At 43.4% G+C, this 16,471-nt stretch overlaps 1 protein-coding gene across 6 annotated transcripts in view; it reads left to right on the top strand.

Moving 5' to 3' along the window:
• Nucleotides 1-16,471, top strand: part of UNC13B (unc-13 homolog B) — a 223,120-nt gene that overhangs the window by 192,325 nt on the left and 14,324 nt on the right. For all 6 annotated transcript variants that reach the window (XM_060154897.1, XM_060154895.1, XM_060154900.1 and 3 more), the window contains 9 exons: nucleotides 1,166-1,393; nucleotides 2,026-2,167; nucleotides 4,128-4,297; nucleotides 4,749-4,864; nucleotides 5,211-5,374; nucleotides 7,947-8,097; nucleotides 9,533-9,601; nucleotides 11,037-11,126; nucleotides 11,469-11,597. In XM_060154897.1, coding sequence (XP_060010880.1) covers nucleotides 1,166-1,393; nucleotides 2,026-2,167; nucleotides 4,128-4,297; nucleotides 4,749-4,864; nucleotides 5,211-5,374; nucleotides 7,947-8,097; nucleotides 9,533-9,601; nucleotides 11,037-11,126; nucleotides 11,469-11,597 — 1,259 coding nt within the window. The remainder of the gene's footprint in view (nucleotides 1-1,165; nucleotides 1,394-2,025; nucleotides 2,168-4,127; nucleotides 4,298-4,748; nucleotides 4,865-5,210; nucleotides 5,375-7,946; nucleotides 8,098-9,532; nucleotides 9,602-11,036; nucleotides 11,127-11,468; nucleotides 11,598-16,471) is intronic.

The following is a 16,471-nucleotide window of genomic DNA, read 5'->3' as shown; positions in this document are numbered from 1 at the left end:
CTTCTGACTAAGGCTTCTGTGAAGCACAGAGTGGAATTAAATGCCCTTCTGTAGGCTTCACTGGACAGAAAACTTGCTTTCCATTCTCCCAGGGTTAGGATGCAGATGTTGACTTTTGTCCTTTGCTCCAAGTTTTGTAGTTAAGGCCTAAGACTTTGGAGACTGGAGAGAGGTTAAGAGCCAGTCTGCAGGATCAATAAAGGAAGGATGGGTCCTCTGCCCTGAGAAGCCTGGTTGGTGAAATACACTGGAGGAGTCTTTGTTCTGCCATAATCCTTAGGACAGCAGAGGAAGCTTACTGACCTTTGAGATGAGCTGGCTGGGGTCATGGCTGGTGAAAAAGACCCTTGGCCTTGCCAGGATAACAATGATGGTAACAATAATAGGGACTGTTTATTACTCAATAAATAAAGCATCTAGCCCAGTGCTAGATGGCAGGCACTGGGCTAGATGCTTTATATATGCTATCTAATATAATGCTTATTACAAATCCTGAGAGATAAGTGACATTTTCTTCTCTTAGAAGAAGCCTACTTACCCAGCAGGGAGTAGTGGAGTCAGGATTTGAACTCAAGTCTGTCTGATACCAAAGGCCATACTTTTCTCACCATACCACACTATTTTCTGAGATTAAAGACACTGGAGCTATGGGGCAGAACCCAGCTATGTGCTGTGACGAATTCTGAGATCTGTATCGTGGCTTGGCATTCGGATGAGATTGGTGGAGTTGTTGTGCCCATACACAACCCCTCCTTGATAACTGGGATACCCATTTTGATATTTTGGCCTTAGACTTGGAGGGTATCTCTCAACAAGCATGCAGATGGAAGAAAGACAAAGCCAAGTGCAGACTGAGCTACATATTTTGTTTTTCTTTTTTGATGAAAAACTCAACATATATCTAAATAGAGAGAATAGAATAATACACCCCCATAACAATGATCAACTTTTTGCTACTCTTTGAGTGGCATTTTAAACTCCACTAGCTAGGCATTAAACTCTAGCGGGCCCCACAGAGATCAACTTTTCCCAGAGACATACCAGTGTCTTCCTAAGCTTTTCCCACGGCTCAGTGACCTCTCCCAGGCCCCATTCTTCAGCCTGATCCTTGGTCTGGTAGGTGGCCTGTTGGTTACCCTACTTTCTGTCTCTGGCCATTCTTCAGGGGCTGCAGAAAAGAGCTCTAAACATGGAGCGGAGGACCGGACACAGAACATTATCATGGCCATGAAGGACCGCATGAAGATCCGAGAGCGGAATAAGCCGGAGATCTTTGAAGTTATCCGGGATGTCTTCAATGTGAGCAAAGTTGCCCATGTGCAACAGATGAAAACAGTGAAGCAGAGTGTGCTGGATGGCACCTCCAAATGGTCGGCCAAGATTACCATAACTGGTGAGCAGGCCAGAGTTTGAGAGGACAGGAGGGCCTTGGCTATGGGGAGGAGCCTGGGGAAGAAGCATCCTGAGTGTGAGGGAGTAGGGGCTGGGGAGAAGGAGCACAGAATGAAGGAAGAGGGAGGGCTTCATTATTCATCACTGCTCCTCTCCTAGACTCTGATGCCAGGGGGTTCCAGGAGAGGCAAGACTGGCACCTGCAAACAATACGAATGATAATACCAGGATTTGGTAACAGTCTGATGTTATAGACTTGGTTAACAGTTTGATATTATAAGAGCGGGGAGGGTGGGGGTAAGGGGACAGGCAGGAGATTAGTGAATAGTTAACCAGTGATTTACTAACTGGGTGGATATGGCTGAAGCAAGCATGTATCAGAACAGATAAGGACCTGTTGGGGTAAGTGGTCAGTTAGGGCTCTAGTGGGGAGGTAGGATTCTTGGGCTAGGCTTTGAGGGAAAGGCTCATGGCTTAGGGCTAAGGATAGATGTGGAGGAGTGAGAAAATCTGCTCCTGTGCAAGGAGCAGATAGAGGCTGCTCTAAGATGGGAAATATGAGTCGTACTTTGGAGGGCTTATGACTTCTGGAGTGTACTCTGAAGCCTCCTTCTATGTGCATTTGGGTTGCAGTGGTGTGTGCCCAGGGCCTACAAGCCAAGGACAAGACAGGATCCAGTGACCCTTATGTGACTGTGCAAGTGGGCAAAACCAAGAAGCGTACCAAGACCATTTTTGGGAACCTGAATCCTGTCTGGGAGGAGAAGTTCCATTTGTAAGTCATAGTGGGCTTTGTCTTACCTGGGACTGTGTATGTTTTGGGAGCATTAAATCTCATTGTTCTGGGCTTGGGCTCTAAGAGAGATGGGTCAGAGGCAGTGGAGAAAACCCATTTCTCACATGCTTCAATTGGGTAGCAGCTGTTCTTTCTCTGGGTTTCTTCTCATAGGCTATTGTATCAGGGTTACTGTACCCAAGCCCTGTCTTAACTAGGGCTATTAAAGGGGGCTTTGGGCGTCACATACTGCTTTTTTTAGTGCTAGAAAGATTTTATTGTACTACTGCTGAGTGACAGAACCAGGGACTGCCCACCCAACTGTGTATCTTCCAGCCCTGCCATCCTGCCTAGGAAGGGTTAGGCTCTTCTAGGAAGTGGGGAGGGAACATCTTTGTCCTACAACTGGATAATTCTGGCTTGAAGATGGGAACCTGGGATTTGGAGAATTTTCCATTTTCCTTAAGGGCCCTGCTTTTCTTTCTGCCTCAGCTTCCACTCCCTACTACTTTATTCATTATCTCACTTTTTTATAGACTATTTCGTATGACAATGAGGGATGGTTGTTGAAAAATGGCAAGCTCTAGCCGAGGACTTGGACTAATGTCTGGTGAATCCAGATGCTTTGTCACACCCCCTAATGCCTAGGACCAGGACTTTGTGGGGTTTTTTTTTTTTTTTTTTTTTTTTTGCGGTACGCGGGCCTCTCACTGTTGTGACCTCTCCCGTTGCGGAGCACAGGCTCCGGACGCGCAGGCTTAGCGGCCATGGCTCACTGGCCTAGCCGCTCAGCGGCATGTGGGATCTTCCCAGACCGGGGCACGAACCCGTGTCCCCTGCATCGGCAGGCGGACTCTCAACCACTGCGCCACCAGGGAAGCCCAGGACCAGGAATTTGAATCAGCCAAGCAGGCAGCTTATGTAGAGACCTTTTTCTGTTGGCTCCTTGGAAGGGGATTGGGGAAAGGGATTGGGGCCTATAAAATCAGTCTCTAATCCAGAGACAATAGTTACTGGGGGGAGCACTTGTTTTTCAAGAAGCTGAATGGTTCCTGCTTGAATATTACCTATGATTAATTCTAAATGAATTGGCTCTATAGTCAATTTTGCCCACTTTTATCATTTAGCAAGCAATTTGTATTCTGTATAAGACACTATACATGATGTTGTGTATCGAAAAATGTATAAGACATCCCTGGCTTCAAGAGGCTGATTGATGATTTGTCTATTATTTTTCAGAAGACCAGTAGCTATACTATAATATTTTAATGGAATGTGCAAAGATATTTTGAGAACATAGGGTAAGGAGCAGGAGATTCTGCCAAGTACAACTTTTGGATAAGGCAACAGGGATCCAGAAAGCAACTGCTGGGGAAGAAGAGAGTGAGGGAGGAACCTGGGCAAACTACCTCCTCCAAAGCAAACACCATGGAGGAAATGATCATTCAAGTGGATATTAAAGAATGATAGAAATTCACCAAGCACATTCTTAGATAGATGGGGGTGTTAGGTAGAAAGCTAAAGCATATATGACCAGATGGACTTACCATGAACATTTAACACCTTTATGGACTTCATATAGGATTCTGGGGAGGCAACTAGCAGCTGCTTCCTAGGGCTCTGTGGCATCTGTCTGGCTGTTTTCTGTTGGTTTTGTTGGTACAGCTAGCTGATAGGAAATCAGAATTGTCCCTAATTACTCCTCCCCTCCTCGCTTTTGTCCCAGGGCAATTAAGGACTGGATAATGGTATGTAGAAAGCTACCCAAGCTAAGGAATGAAGAGCCATTTGCTGGGATAGCCTGACTCACTTGGGACTTGAGTACCACTGTTCTTTGACTCCTTCTCTTCCTCTGCAGGGCCTCAAGTGCAGCTGATAGAGCTTTGGGAGGGAATTGGAAGTAATAAGAGTACGGGCTCCTGGGTCTCTTCATAACAGAGCCTTCCTAATTCTTTCACAGTGAGTGCCACAATTCTTCTGACCGCATTAAGGTACGTGTGTGGGATGAGGATGATGACATCAAGTCAAGAGTAAAGCAGCGGCTAAAGCGAGAGTCTGATGATTTCCTTGGCCAAACCATCATTGAGGTTCGAACACTGAGTGGCGAGATGGACGTCTGGTACAACTTGGGTGAGGAAGCAGGACCAGAGAAAGTTTCTGGAAAGGGAGAGCATGAATGGGGAACCTGGGGAAACTCCTATCTACCAAAATCACCACTCAGTCCCCAAAGCACACCTCTATACAGAGCCTTGCTTCTCTGCAGAGAACCGACCATGCATAGAGATGGGGGACAGAGGAGTGGGGGTGTCTGGAACTCACTCTGGCTGGACAGTTTCCAGATTTCAGAAGGTCTTTTTATCTTCATACTCAGCCCTAATGCCTTTAGTCCCTTGGGCACTTCTTTTCTCCCACCCAGCCAGTTCTGGGGTATTTGTGGACTATATGGTCACTGAAATTAATTCACCTATTAGGTGAACACTTGGGTCAGTGCCTCCTTTTCCTTGGGTTAAGCCAGGTTGGGGGCTGTCTATGCTGTCTGCAGTTGCATTGGTGTCAATATCCAGTCTTCTTTCCTTCCTAGAGAAGAGGACAGACAAATCAGCCGTCTCAGGGGCTATCCGACTACAAATCAATGTGGAGATCAAGGGGGAGGAGAAGGTAGCCCCGTATCATGTGCAGTATACATGTCTCCATGAGGTGAGCCAGCTCTTGGTAGATGGGATGCCAGAAAGCAGTGTTGGGAGGGGCCTTTGACAATAAGTAGGATTGCTAGATGGTTGAAGATCTGGAGCCTATTTTTATTTTGTTCTTGGCTCACTGTGCTACCCTGGACAGCCCATATAACAGTCCCAGCCTCAGTTCTCTTTCACTAATGTGAGAACAGCCTACTGGGGCCACAGGAGTTACTGAGCAATGACTTGAAGGACAGAATTTCTATAGAATCCTATTCACATTCCCCTGGTCTTTACCAGCAGGTTTTTTTTTTCTCCAACATATATTTAACTCTTTAATATCAATATATATTTTACTCTGTCTTCTACAGAACCTCTTCCATTACCTCACAGACATTCAGGGCAGTGGAGGAGTCCACATCCCTGAGGCTCGAGGAGACGATGCATGGAAGGTGTACTTTGATGAGACTGCCCAAGAAATTGTGGATGAATTTGCCATGCGCTATGGCATCGAGTCCATATATCAGGCTATGACGTAAGGCTCCCCTGGGGCTCTAGGAAATGGCTGCTAACCTTTGGAGTAGCTAACAATGGAGGTACACTGACAGAGTGGATAGGTCTTCAGTGGGGTAGTATGCAGTGATTCATTGCTTTCCTCTCTGAGCTGGGTAGGGTGGATCTGTGCAAAGAGAGTATATGTATAAAAGGAGTGTGTTGCATTTCCCTGGTGGCACAGTGGTTGAGAGTCTGCCTGCCGATGCAGGGGACGCGGGTTCGTGCCCCAGTCCGGGAAGATCCCACATGCCACGGAGTGGCTGGGCCCGTGAGCCATGGCCGCTGAGCCTGCGCGTCCGGAGCCTGTGCTCCGCAACGGGAGAGGCCACAACAGTGAGAGGCCCACGTACCGCAAAAAAAAAAAAAAAAAAAAAAAGGAGTGTGTTTGTCAGTAACTCAGGGGGAAGGTATTAGTCTGTCTACCCCGGAGTTCACAGGTAGGAAGAGAAAAGGGCATGGGAGGGTATACAAGGACAGACTTGCCCAAACATCACAGGCCTGAGCAGACAGGGTATGTGTGCTCAGGTATATGTGTGTGACAGACAAGCTTTCATAAACTGGCCTGGGAGTCGGAAAAAGCACTGAACTGTAGGGAAAGCAGCTGTGCCTGCAGTTGACCAAGACTCCTATAAAAGAAATTCCCACCTACTATGAGAAGAGGTGTAGTCTGTGTATTGGAAAGGCTGCCATTAGAAGCAGCACTAGGAAGCTGCACAGGAAGCAGCACTAGGTAAGCAGAGGGTAGCTAGTGCCCTGGCTGTGCTTCATTTATTCTACAAACTTCTACTTAGTTCCTTCTATGTGTCACACGTTGTGCCACATGCTGAGAACACAAAGATGAATAAGGTGGGGTCTCTGTGCTTGGGGAACTCAGTCTAGCAGGAGAGACAGACCAGTAAACAAACAATTACAATATAATATAATAAGTGCTATAGTAGAAGTAATCACAGTGTATTATGAGAGCATCTAAATTTTAGGGGAGGGCTTTGAAGAAAGCTGTTGAAGAGTTGACACTTGAAATACAGAAAAGGAGGAAGGGTATTTCTGGTAGGGCATGTGCAGGGATGCTAAGATGCAACAGAGCATAGACTATTCAAAGAATTACAAGAAGTTTAGTTTAGATGGAAGAAACATGTCGAGGATTGAGGTTGGAGAATGGGCCCTCTGCCATTCTTACTCTGTTCACTCTCCCTGGATGAGCTCATTCAAGCCTATGACCTAGTCACTACTTCTGAGCTTAGGACTCCCAGATCTCTTTCTCCAGACCAGACCTTTTCCTGAGTTTCAGATCCATTTTCATTTGCTTCCTGGCTATTCTCATAGGCACTGCAAACTCAACATGACCAAAATCCAAATCAACATTATCTCCACCAAATCTGTTCTTCCTATATTCCCTATTTTAGTAAATGGAACAATTTATTACACAGTTATCCAAACAGAAATTTAGGAGTCAGCCTAAACATTTCTTTCATACTACCACCATTCAATCAGTCTCTAAAACCTCTAGATTCTACTCCTAAATATGTTTTTAATCTATCAGTATTGCTATAGCTCAGTAATAATAATAATAATAATAACAGCAACAACAACAACTCCTATGTACCATTTCCTTATGTGCCAGGCACTGGTCTAAGTAATTTATGAATGTTAACTCATTTAATCCCCATATCATTATTATTCCCATTTTATAGATAAAATGACTGAAGCATGAAGAAGTTGAAGTAATTTATCCAAGGTCACTGAGCGCTGGAGCTGAGACTCAAACCCAAAGTCTGGCTCTAGGGTCTGTGCCCTTAACCATTTCTCTGTTCCATTTAGTGCTTCATTGCTTCTTTTCTGAGTGACTGCAGTAACTCTTCAATTGGTCTTTCTCTCTTAGTCTTACCTCTCTCCAAGTTTTCGTTTCTAATTTTTACCTTCAAAGTGACCTTTCTGAAAGACTAATCTGATCACAGTATGCCTTTGTTTAAAAACTTACTATAGCATCTAGGATAAACTCCTTTATTATCTGTTCTCTGTCTACTTCTCCTCTTGCATTTCGTAGTATTCCTCTATCAAACACCTGAACAGTAGCCATGAGTGAGGTTTCCCAAATGAATGACTCTCCATAAGTATATTTGTTTTGCAATACAGTTTCCCTTTGCCTGCACGCTTCTGCATTTGATTGATTCTTACTAATCCTTTAAGACTTGTTTCAACCATCTCTTCTTTGGGAAGCCTTTTTCTAATCCCTTCTAGCCCCCAGCCATTCTAATTTAGGTGATCTTCCTGTGTGTGTCCACAGAATTTTTGCACAGCATGCCTTGGGTTATTGACTTACTTTCTAACACCTGCTTTCTCTGCCAGAATGTCACCTCTTTGGATTCTGGCCCTTAGTGCCAGGCCTGGCACATAGTACACGTTCACTGATGTATATTTGAGTGAGTAAATTATGAAAATCCTTGTATGCCAAGGTGATCGGAAGCTTCATACACATGAGTGAGATCTTTTGATTACTTGACCTTTGCTGCAAACCCTGAAGAGCCTTTGAGGCTGAAGGTGCTGTTTTTCAGGCACTTTGCATGTTTGTCATCCAAGTACATGTGTCCTGGTGTGCCAGCAGTGATGAGCACCTTACTGGCCAACATCAATGCCTACTATGCCCACACAACCGCCTCCACCAATGTCTCTGCGTCTGATCGTTTTGCAGCCTCCAACTTTGGGGTGAGTGTGACGTAAAAACATGTAACCTGATTGTTATCAGTTAACAAAGTTTGATTTTTTAGTCAGTACTGCAGAGCTGATATGCCTGAAATTCAGATAGTTGCCACCTGGATAATGAACTTATTTCCTTATGGGTAGTTAGACTATACTAGTAGACTCTCCTCAGACGTGGATAAGTGAGAAAAGGTGAAATAGCACCACTGTGGTTTGTGGGCTGTGGCACTACCTGTGCTCAGGGAGAACCTCTCTGGGCCAACAGCTTGGTTGAATCACCACGTTCCTCAGTCCTGCAGGTTCACAAAGCAACCTTCTTAATATTATTCAGTCTCTCTGTGACTGATTCATACCACTTAAGTTCATATGAGACTGATGTCTAAGCAAGAATACCAGTTGCATACCTGAGCCTGTCCCTTTTCTAGTGTCTGGACAGTTTTCCTGATCCAGGGTATACCCTTACCTGTTGTTAAGGTACTTGTGAAGTTGAATCATTGTTCATAATGTCACCTGACATAAGTTCAGTGTAAACTGGATGGTATATATCAGATTCACCACAAATATTACCTCTTTAGGGATAAAATTACTGATACTCCCAAATCTACTGGATCTCTGAGCCCTTTTTCTTGGTACTGACCACTTTTTTGATGTTGTTGATAGTCTTTCTGTAGATGAATTAGTATCATTGATTAAGCCAGTCAAATATCTGTTCCATTCTGTCTCTCCACATTATGTATTGACTTAACTAATATCTAATGCTATATATAATATTATCAATATGTGAGTTCTAGGAGTGCTGCACAAACAGCTTACAGGAACATGATTCCACGTTTAATTATACCTTTTCTATAAAAATAAGCTATTAAATAGTATTTGTTATTTATTTTAACATTTCAAAAGTATAAACTAAGGGAAATGATATGGAATGTGGTTTAAAGAGAAATCCCCTTGTGTCTCCCTGATCACCTTCCAGATGCATCACTATTTCTCTCTCCCGTCGTCACTGCTAGGCTGTGTCTGTTTAACTGTTAAGAGCTATTCCAAGATAAGTTAGGACACCACAGACACAGGAACAAGTTGGAGAATGTGTTTAGAGTTTCCTTTAATCTGACTAAGATGAGTTAGAGTCCCAAAGGGATGGAGATGCACTGGTCATCTCTTCTTGATTTGTATAGAAAGCTGTTTCCCCTCCCAGAGACTTGCTTTCCTCTTGCCAGTGTGAGAAGATTCCCCAGTTTAAGTGCTAAGAGATGGAACAGGAAATACCTATCCCATTTCTCTTTTGCATGGTTTGTTGTTCTCCTCATGGGCAAATATGGGACAGGGTATGTCCCCAGCTCAGTGTCTCCCTCTCACCCAGAGATGGTTCTCTTTTTGCTACAGTCTAGAGAGCTTGGAAATAGATTATTTCTGTTCCTCATTATTTGTTTATCACCCTCAGAAAGAGAGATTTGTAAAACTACTGGACCAACTGCACAACTCACTGAGGATTGACCTCTCTACATACAGGGTGAGTGAAGACATGGCTGTGGGGTGGGACAAAGGGTAGTATCAAGATCAGTCTAGAGAGACTGTGGACCAATCATGACTATAAAGATGGAAGGCAAAGAAAATTGGTCTTTGTCATCACATCCACATATATGGCCAACGTCACTGACACCTGTGGTTCTTCAAACTCCAAGGACCATGCAGTGTGTAAATAGTAGCAGGTGTGGCTGCTTTTTATAGATAGTTGGCTTTCTAACCCCACTCATGTCACTCTACCAAACTCTCTGATGACATATTCATCAAGGAGTTTCCTAAGGATAATCTCTTCCAGAAAGGCCCCTTTAAAAATTAGATAATTATATTTCCTTATTGCATCTTTCCATATTCTCCTCATTTTCCAGGAGAGGTGTGAGAATCTGGCTAAGGGGAGAGAGAGTATCTTGGCTTGGGCAAGTAATTTGTAGCAGATGTCATGTCCATTTCTAGAATGAAGGGAGGAAATAGATGTAGTAGGAGGGTGGGTGCCTAGGACAGGACGGGGAAATGGGCAGTTTTTCCATTCTTTCTAAGTTAGGCCTTCTTAGAATGACTTCATTACTTGCTTTAAAGTGTTGTGAATTTCCAGAACAGGCAATATATCCACATTAAAAAGTAAGTATAAAAACAATCTCAGAGTCAAAAAGAAGTGAGATTTTAATTATCTGCACTTTCAGTGCCCTCCATTTGCACGAATAATGGAGAGTTGACTGTATATCTTGTATTTGGCATATAAGTAGCCATTTGAAGGTTTAGAAAAACAACCCTTAAAATGGAGAGTGGCACAGCATCATCCCTAAGCTTTCTTTGGCAGCTTCCTCCTAAAACTCCTGCCAAGGAGAATGAAGGGAGGCATGGTGGAAAGATCCTAAGGAACTCACTCCAAAAGCAGTTCTGCTCAGAGCTTTGCCATCTGCCGGCTCCAGAATGGTGGAGTAACTGGGATCCACTCTACAGAAAGTACATGTCTTGGATCCCAGTCTGGTCTGTAGCATGGCTCCACTTATATTCCAGGATATACAGTTAGATTGTAACTTTTGAAGAACTCACTGTTTGGGTGTAAGAATCTTCACCCAAGAAAAATGTGTGTGTGTGTGTGTGTGTGTGTGTGTGTGTGTGTGTGTGTGTGTGAGTGTATGTTCATTTGTGCAAATGCTCACACATTGCATGGGAAGTAGAAGTAGGGTTGGGGGTAGGATGTGTTGCTTTCTGGGCTGGGGATTATTAACCCCTGCTTTTGGCAAGGGCCTGTGTCTGTGGAAAAGAGAGGGAGACCTGTGGTCTTACAGCTTTTTTGTTCCTCTCAACTAGGGAAGATCCCAGTGGGTAGCACTTAGGGAAGCTTCTGATTTCATTGCTTTTGGGAGGGAAGGCTCTCATATTCTTCTGTTCCTTTCTTACATTTGCTTGATTGGCAATAGAATAATTTCCCTGCTGGGAGCCCTGAGCGACTTCAGGACTTAAAGTCCACAGTGGATTTGCTGACCAGCATTACTTTCTTCAGAATGAAGGTAAGAGATGAACTGGGCTGGGCAGTGCTAGGCTGGGAACCTGGCCACAGGGACATGGAGAATAAGAATCACTGGGCATAGTCAAAGGCTATAGGATTTATCACCTTTAAGCCCACATTTCCATGTATCTGTTCCTGAGTTACTTTTAAGAAGACCATGGGTCAAGGAGGTTGGGCTAGGCAGTTCTCCCCATCAGCTGTCCTGACAATTTCATCCCAGGGCAAGGTCCAGGGACCTACAGAGGGATGAAGGAATCTGGAATAATTTGGGGGCAGTTCTAGGAGGAGAGACCACTCAGGTGAGCAGGACCCTGGACCCATATTGTTTTTTATTAATTGGCAGGTGCAAGAACTGCAGAGCCCTCCAAGAGCCAGCCAGGTGGTAAAGGATTGTGTGAAAGCCTGTTTGAATTCAACATATGAGTATATCTTCAACAACTGCCATGACTTGTACAGCCGCCAGTACCAGCTGGTAAGAGGTTCGGGATCAGGTGGGGCCAACTGTCAGTCATTCTTGGAGCCTCAGCTTCCCTTTGCTGTGGTCATGGTGGAAGGGAGCTCAGGATAAAGTCCTTGATGTTCTAGAGAGTGAGTGAATTGTGGAGTGGGGACCATCTAGACCATGTGAGACATTTGTGGATGGACAGGAATCACTGGACAAGATGTGACATAACTGAGTTGAACAGAAGTGGCAACAATAAGTTTTACTTTGGTATTGAAGAAAAGTGACCTACATTTGAGCACAGTTCAGGGGGTGAGTAGGTGAATTCTTAGTCCTTCCCAGAGTCTTTGGTTTCCCCCAAGGTTAATTTTATTCTGACTCATGTGAACCCCTCTATGTTCCAGGCTCCCTTCCCCTGAGATCTAAGCTACTGGCTTGTGGATGTTTAACTTTTCCCTCTGACCGCTTTTCTCTGCACTGCATGGTCTTCTGAGACATACTCATTAGCTGACTATCAAGGCTAACCCTGTCCTTCTGGGAGGCTGAGCTACTTCATCTGGTTTAGGCTGGCATCTTAACTCAGTACCTGGTGACTTTGTATGTTTTTCTAAATCCTTCCAGTGGTATCCTTTTTTGTCTTATTTCAAAGCCAGGACTTCCTTCTGGGTCTAATTACTCAGTTACAGTTGATATTTTAGGAATGTCTTGCTGAGCACACATTTGTAGAGTAGATTCCCTTCAGTCCAACAAATATGTGTTGAGTGTTTGTTCTAGGCCAGCTCTGAGGAAGCATAGTGCTCCTTCAGTTAGTTCACAGTCACATAAGCATATGTATAACTCCAACCAAAGTCTGTTAGAAGGGACTTGAAAGAGAGATAAATTTGAAGGAGGAAGAAGTCACTCTTGATGAGATATTGGGAAAAGCTACATAAAACAAGGGTATTTGAGATAGACCTTGAAAGGCAGTAGGATTTGGATAGCAAATGATGGGAGGACAACCTAAATCTCTGGGACATTTACCCTTTGGTGAAGACATCCAATTTGTAATTCTTCCCAGGAGCGCCTTAGTAAAGACTAAAATCTTGTTCATACTCCCCCTTTGCATTGTCAAATTTGCTTTTTGTTCAGGTACTATCTTTACAACTTCCTCTTTTATTTGTTTTTGGCTGCATTGGGTCTTTGTTGTGGTGTGCGGGCTTCTCATTGTGATGGCTTCTCTTGTTGCGGAGCATGGGCTCTAGGCATGCGGGCTTCAGTAGTTGTGGCTCACGGGCTCAGTAGTTGTGGCTCAGGCTCAGTAGTTGTGGCTCACGGGCTCTAGAGCACAGGCTCAGTAGTTGTGGCGCACGGGCTTTGTTGCTCTGTGGCATGTGGGATCTTACCAGACCAGGGCTCGAACCTGTGTCCTCTGCATTGGCAGGTGGCTTCTTAACCACTGCGTTACCAGGCAAGTCCCACAACTTTCTCCTTTTTAGGTCTGTAAAACCTCCCACTGGTTCTGAAGTCCATGGGAGGTTTTCCTGGGGTCTTTGTTTAGCTTGCCACACTTGAGGCTCTGTCATCCATCTGTGGATTCTCTCTGGTAGGGGAAAGACACTGTTCTCAGCTTTTATCTTTCAAGTATGCAGCGGTCTGTCTGAATATTTGGTCTCTATTCCCTAGCATGAGATGAACCTAGACTTTGAAAGAGACCTTACAAACCATTCAGGGACTTTCTTTAGCCTTTGTATTTTGCTAACTGTTTTTTACTTTCTCTCACTCTCATTTTCTCATTATTCATTATTTGTACTGAAGTAAACCCTTGGTATCTTTTATTTCCCTCTACTGACCTTCAGTCATTGGCTCATTCATCTATCCATTCTTTTAACCGGTCGAGCACTAGGGATGTAAAGATGATTAAGACACATTTCTGCTTTGGGGGAGCTCATTGTTTGGTGAAGGTGGGGGCAAATTACTACATTTATTGGTTTTTGTTATTTTATTTTTACTATATTTTATTGTAGTTGTAGTTGTTTGTTACATCTATATGAGAGGTTCACAGAGGGTGCTCTGGGAGCCCAGAGAGAGGCATCTAACCAGACCAGGGGTGTCAGGGAATACTTCTCAGAAAAGGTAGAGCTCAACATAAATTTTGAGCAATGAGTATGAATTAGCTAAAGAAAGGGGCTGGGGAGGAGGGGGATACCATATAGAGCAAACGGAATGTTTGGAGACACAGAATTGTAAATGAGTTTATTAATTCGAAGGAGTATAAGCAATTTAATTATGCCAGTTATAGTGTCAGGCTTTAGAGTTCAGCTGTCTGGGGTCAAATCTTGGTTCTGCTGTTTATAGCTACATGACCTTGGTTAAGTCATGGAACCTCACTGTCCTTCAGTCTCCTCATCTGTAAAATGAAGGTGATAATAATTTCTACCCAATGGAGTTGTTATGAGGATTAAATGAGATAATTCATGCAGAGTTCTTAGCAGAGTCCCTGGCATATAGTAAGCACCAAATAATTGGTGGTAGTGGTGTGGTGATGGCTGCAACAGAAGGGAGTGGTTAGGTATGAGGTTGAGAGAGAGGCTGTATTCGGAAGGACCTTTATTTCAAGCTATGGAGCTGGACCTTTTTTGAAGGGTGGACGAGTAACACTATGAGATTCCTTCCAGAAAGACCACTGACAACTGAGTGGTAGAAGGATTGGATTGACGATCAAAGACCAGTTAGGAGATCCTTGAATGATAAGAGCCTGAGCCAAGTAAAAGGAAAAGATGTATTTCAGTGATATTAAGGAGGCAGAATCAACCAAATGTGGATTCTGTCCTGGTTTCTAGTAATTTCCTGGTAATGCAGGTTTATTAAGGACTGTGGAGATTTGTGATGATATATGGCATCCTACATAAAAGCCCTATTCCTGTGCTCCTGGGCAATTCCAATTTTGCTCTTATCTCAGTGGGAAATAATGTCCATTCCAGTCTTTCAGTGGTGACCTTTACTTGTCCTATCTGGGATTTGCCATCCACCATTGTATTCCTTTGTTTCTTCCCAGCCAAGGCCTTTTCTTTCTTTTTTCCCAGCTTTATTGAGATATAATTGTCATATAATATTGTGTAAGTTTAAGGCATACAATGTGTTGATTTGATACACGTGTATATTGTGAAACATCTACCACAATAAGGTTAGTTAACACATCCTTCACTCACATAAATACCATTTTGTTTCTGTTATGGTAAGAACATTAAAGCTTTATTCTCATAGCATCTTTCAAGTATACAGTACAGTATGTATTGTTATCTATAGTCATCGTGCTGTACCTGTGATTCCTGGAACTTAATTCATCTTGTAATTGAAAGTTTGTACCCTTTGACCAACATCTCCCCATTTCCTCCACCCCCTCAGCCTCTGGCAACAACCTTCTCCTCTCTGTTTCTATGAGTCTGATGTTTTCAGATTCCACATATAAGTGAGATCATATAGTATATGTCTTTTGCTGTCTGACTTATTTCACTTAGCATAATGCCCTTCAGGTTCATCCACGTTGTCACAAATGGCGGGATTTCCTTCTTTTTTATGACTGAATAATATTTCACTGTACCTGTGTGCCACATTTTCTTTACCCATTCCTCTATCAACGAACACTTAGGTCATTTACATGTCTTGGCTATTGTGAATAATGCAGCAATGAACATGGGAGTACAGGCATCTCTTCAGGATAGTGGTTTCATTTCCTTTGGATATATACCAAAGGAAATATAGACGTGGGATTGCTCGATCATATGGTAGTGATATTTTTAAGTTTTTGAGGAACCTCCATAGTGTTCTTTGTAGTAGCTATACCAACTTATATTCTCACCAACAGTGCACCAGGGATCCCTTTTCTCTACATCCTCGCCAGCATTTATCTCTTCTTTTTTTAAAAAATAAATTTATTTATTTATTTATTTATTTATCTTTGGCTGAATTGGGTCTTCGTTGCTGCACGCGGGCTTTCTCTAGTTGCAGCAAGTGGGGGCTGCTCTTCGTTGTGGTGCGTGGGCTTCTCATTGCAGTGGCTTCTCTTGTCGTGGAGCATGGGCTCTAGGCGTGCAGGCTTCAGTAGTTGTGTCATGAGGGATCAGTAGTTGTGGCTCACGAGCTCTAGAGTGCAGGCTCAGTAGTTGTGGCACACAGGCTTAGTTGCTTCATGGCACGTGGGATCTTCCTGGACCAGGGCTCAAATCCATGTCCCCTGCATTGGCAGGAGGATTCTTAACCACTGTGCCACCAGAGAAGTCCCTCTCTTCTCTTTTTGATAATAGCTATTCTAACAGGTATGTTATCTCATTGGGGTATTGATTTGCATTTCCCTGATGATTGGTGACGTTAAACATCTCTCCATATACTTGTTGGGCATTTGTATATTTCCTTTGGATAAATGTCTAAGTCCTCTGCCCATTTTTTAATCAGATTTTTTTTTGCTATTGAGTTGTATGAGTTCCTTATATATTAATATTTTGGAAATTAACCCCTTTTCAGATACATGGTTTACAAATATTTTCCACCATTCTGTAGGTAGTGTTTTTATTTTGTTGATTGTTTCTTTTGCTGTGTAGAAACCTTTTAGTTTGATGTAGTCCCACTTACTGATTTTTGCTTTTGTTGTCATATCCAAAAAATCATTGCCAAGACCAATATCAATGAGCTTTTTCCCTATGTTTTTTTCTAGGAGTTTTATGGTTTCAGGTCTTACATTTAAGTCCTTAATCCATTTTGAGTTAATTTTTGTGGGTGGTTTGAGATAGGGGTCCAATTTCATTCTTTTCCCTGTGAATATCCAGTTTTCCCATTACCATTTATTGAAGAGACTATCCTTTCCCCATTGAGTATTCTTGGCTCTCCATGGTCTTTTCTTTTCCAGCTAAGCAAATAACTTTCTAGAT

Source organism: Lagenorhynchus albirostris, chromosome 7 (assembly GCF_949774975.1).
Source record: "Lagenorhynchus albirostris chromosome 7, mLagAlb1.1, whole genome shotgun sequence".
In the NCBI taxonomy this organism is placed as follows: domain Eukaryota; kingdom Metazoa; phylum Chordata; class Mammalia; order Artiodactyla; family Delphinidae; genus Lagenorhynchus; species Lagenorhynchus albirostris.
The sequence above is the reverse complement of the archived record's forward strand: the minus strand, read 5'-3'. Positions and strand labels throughout refer to the sequence as shown.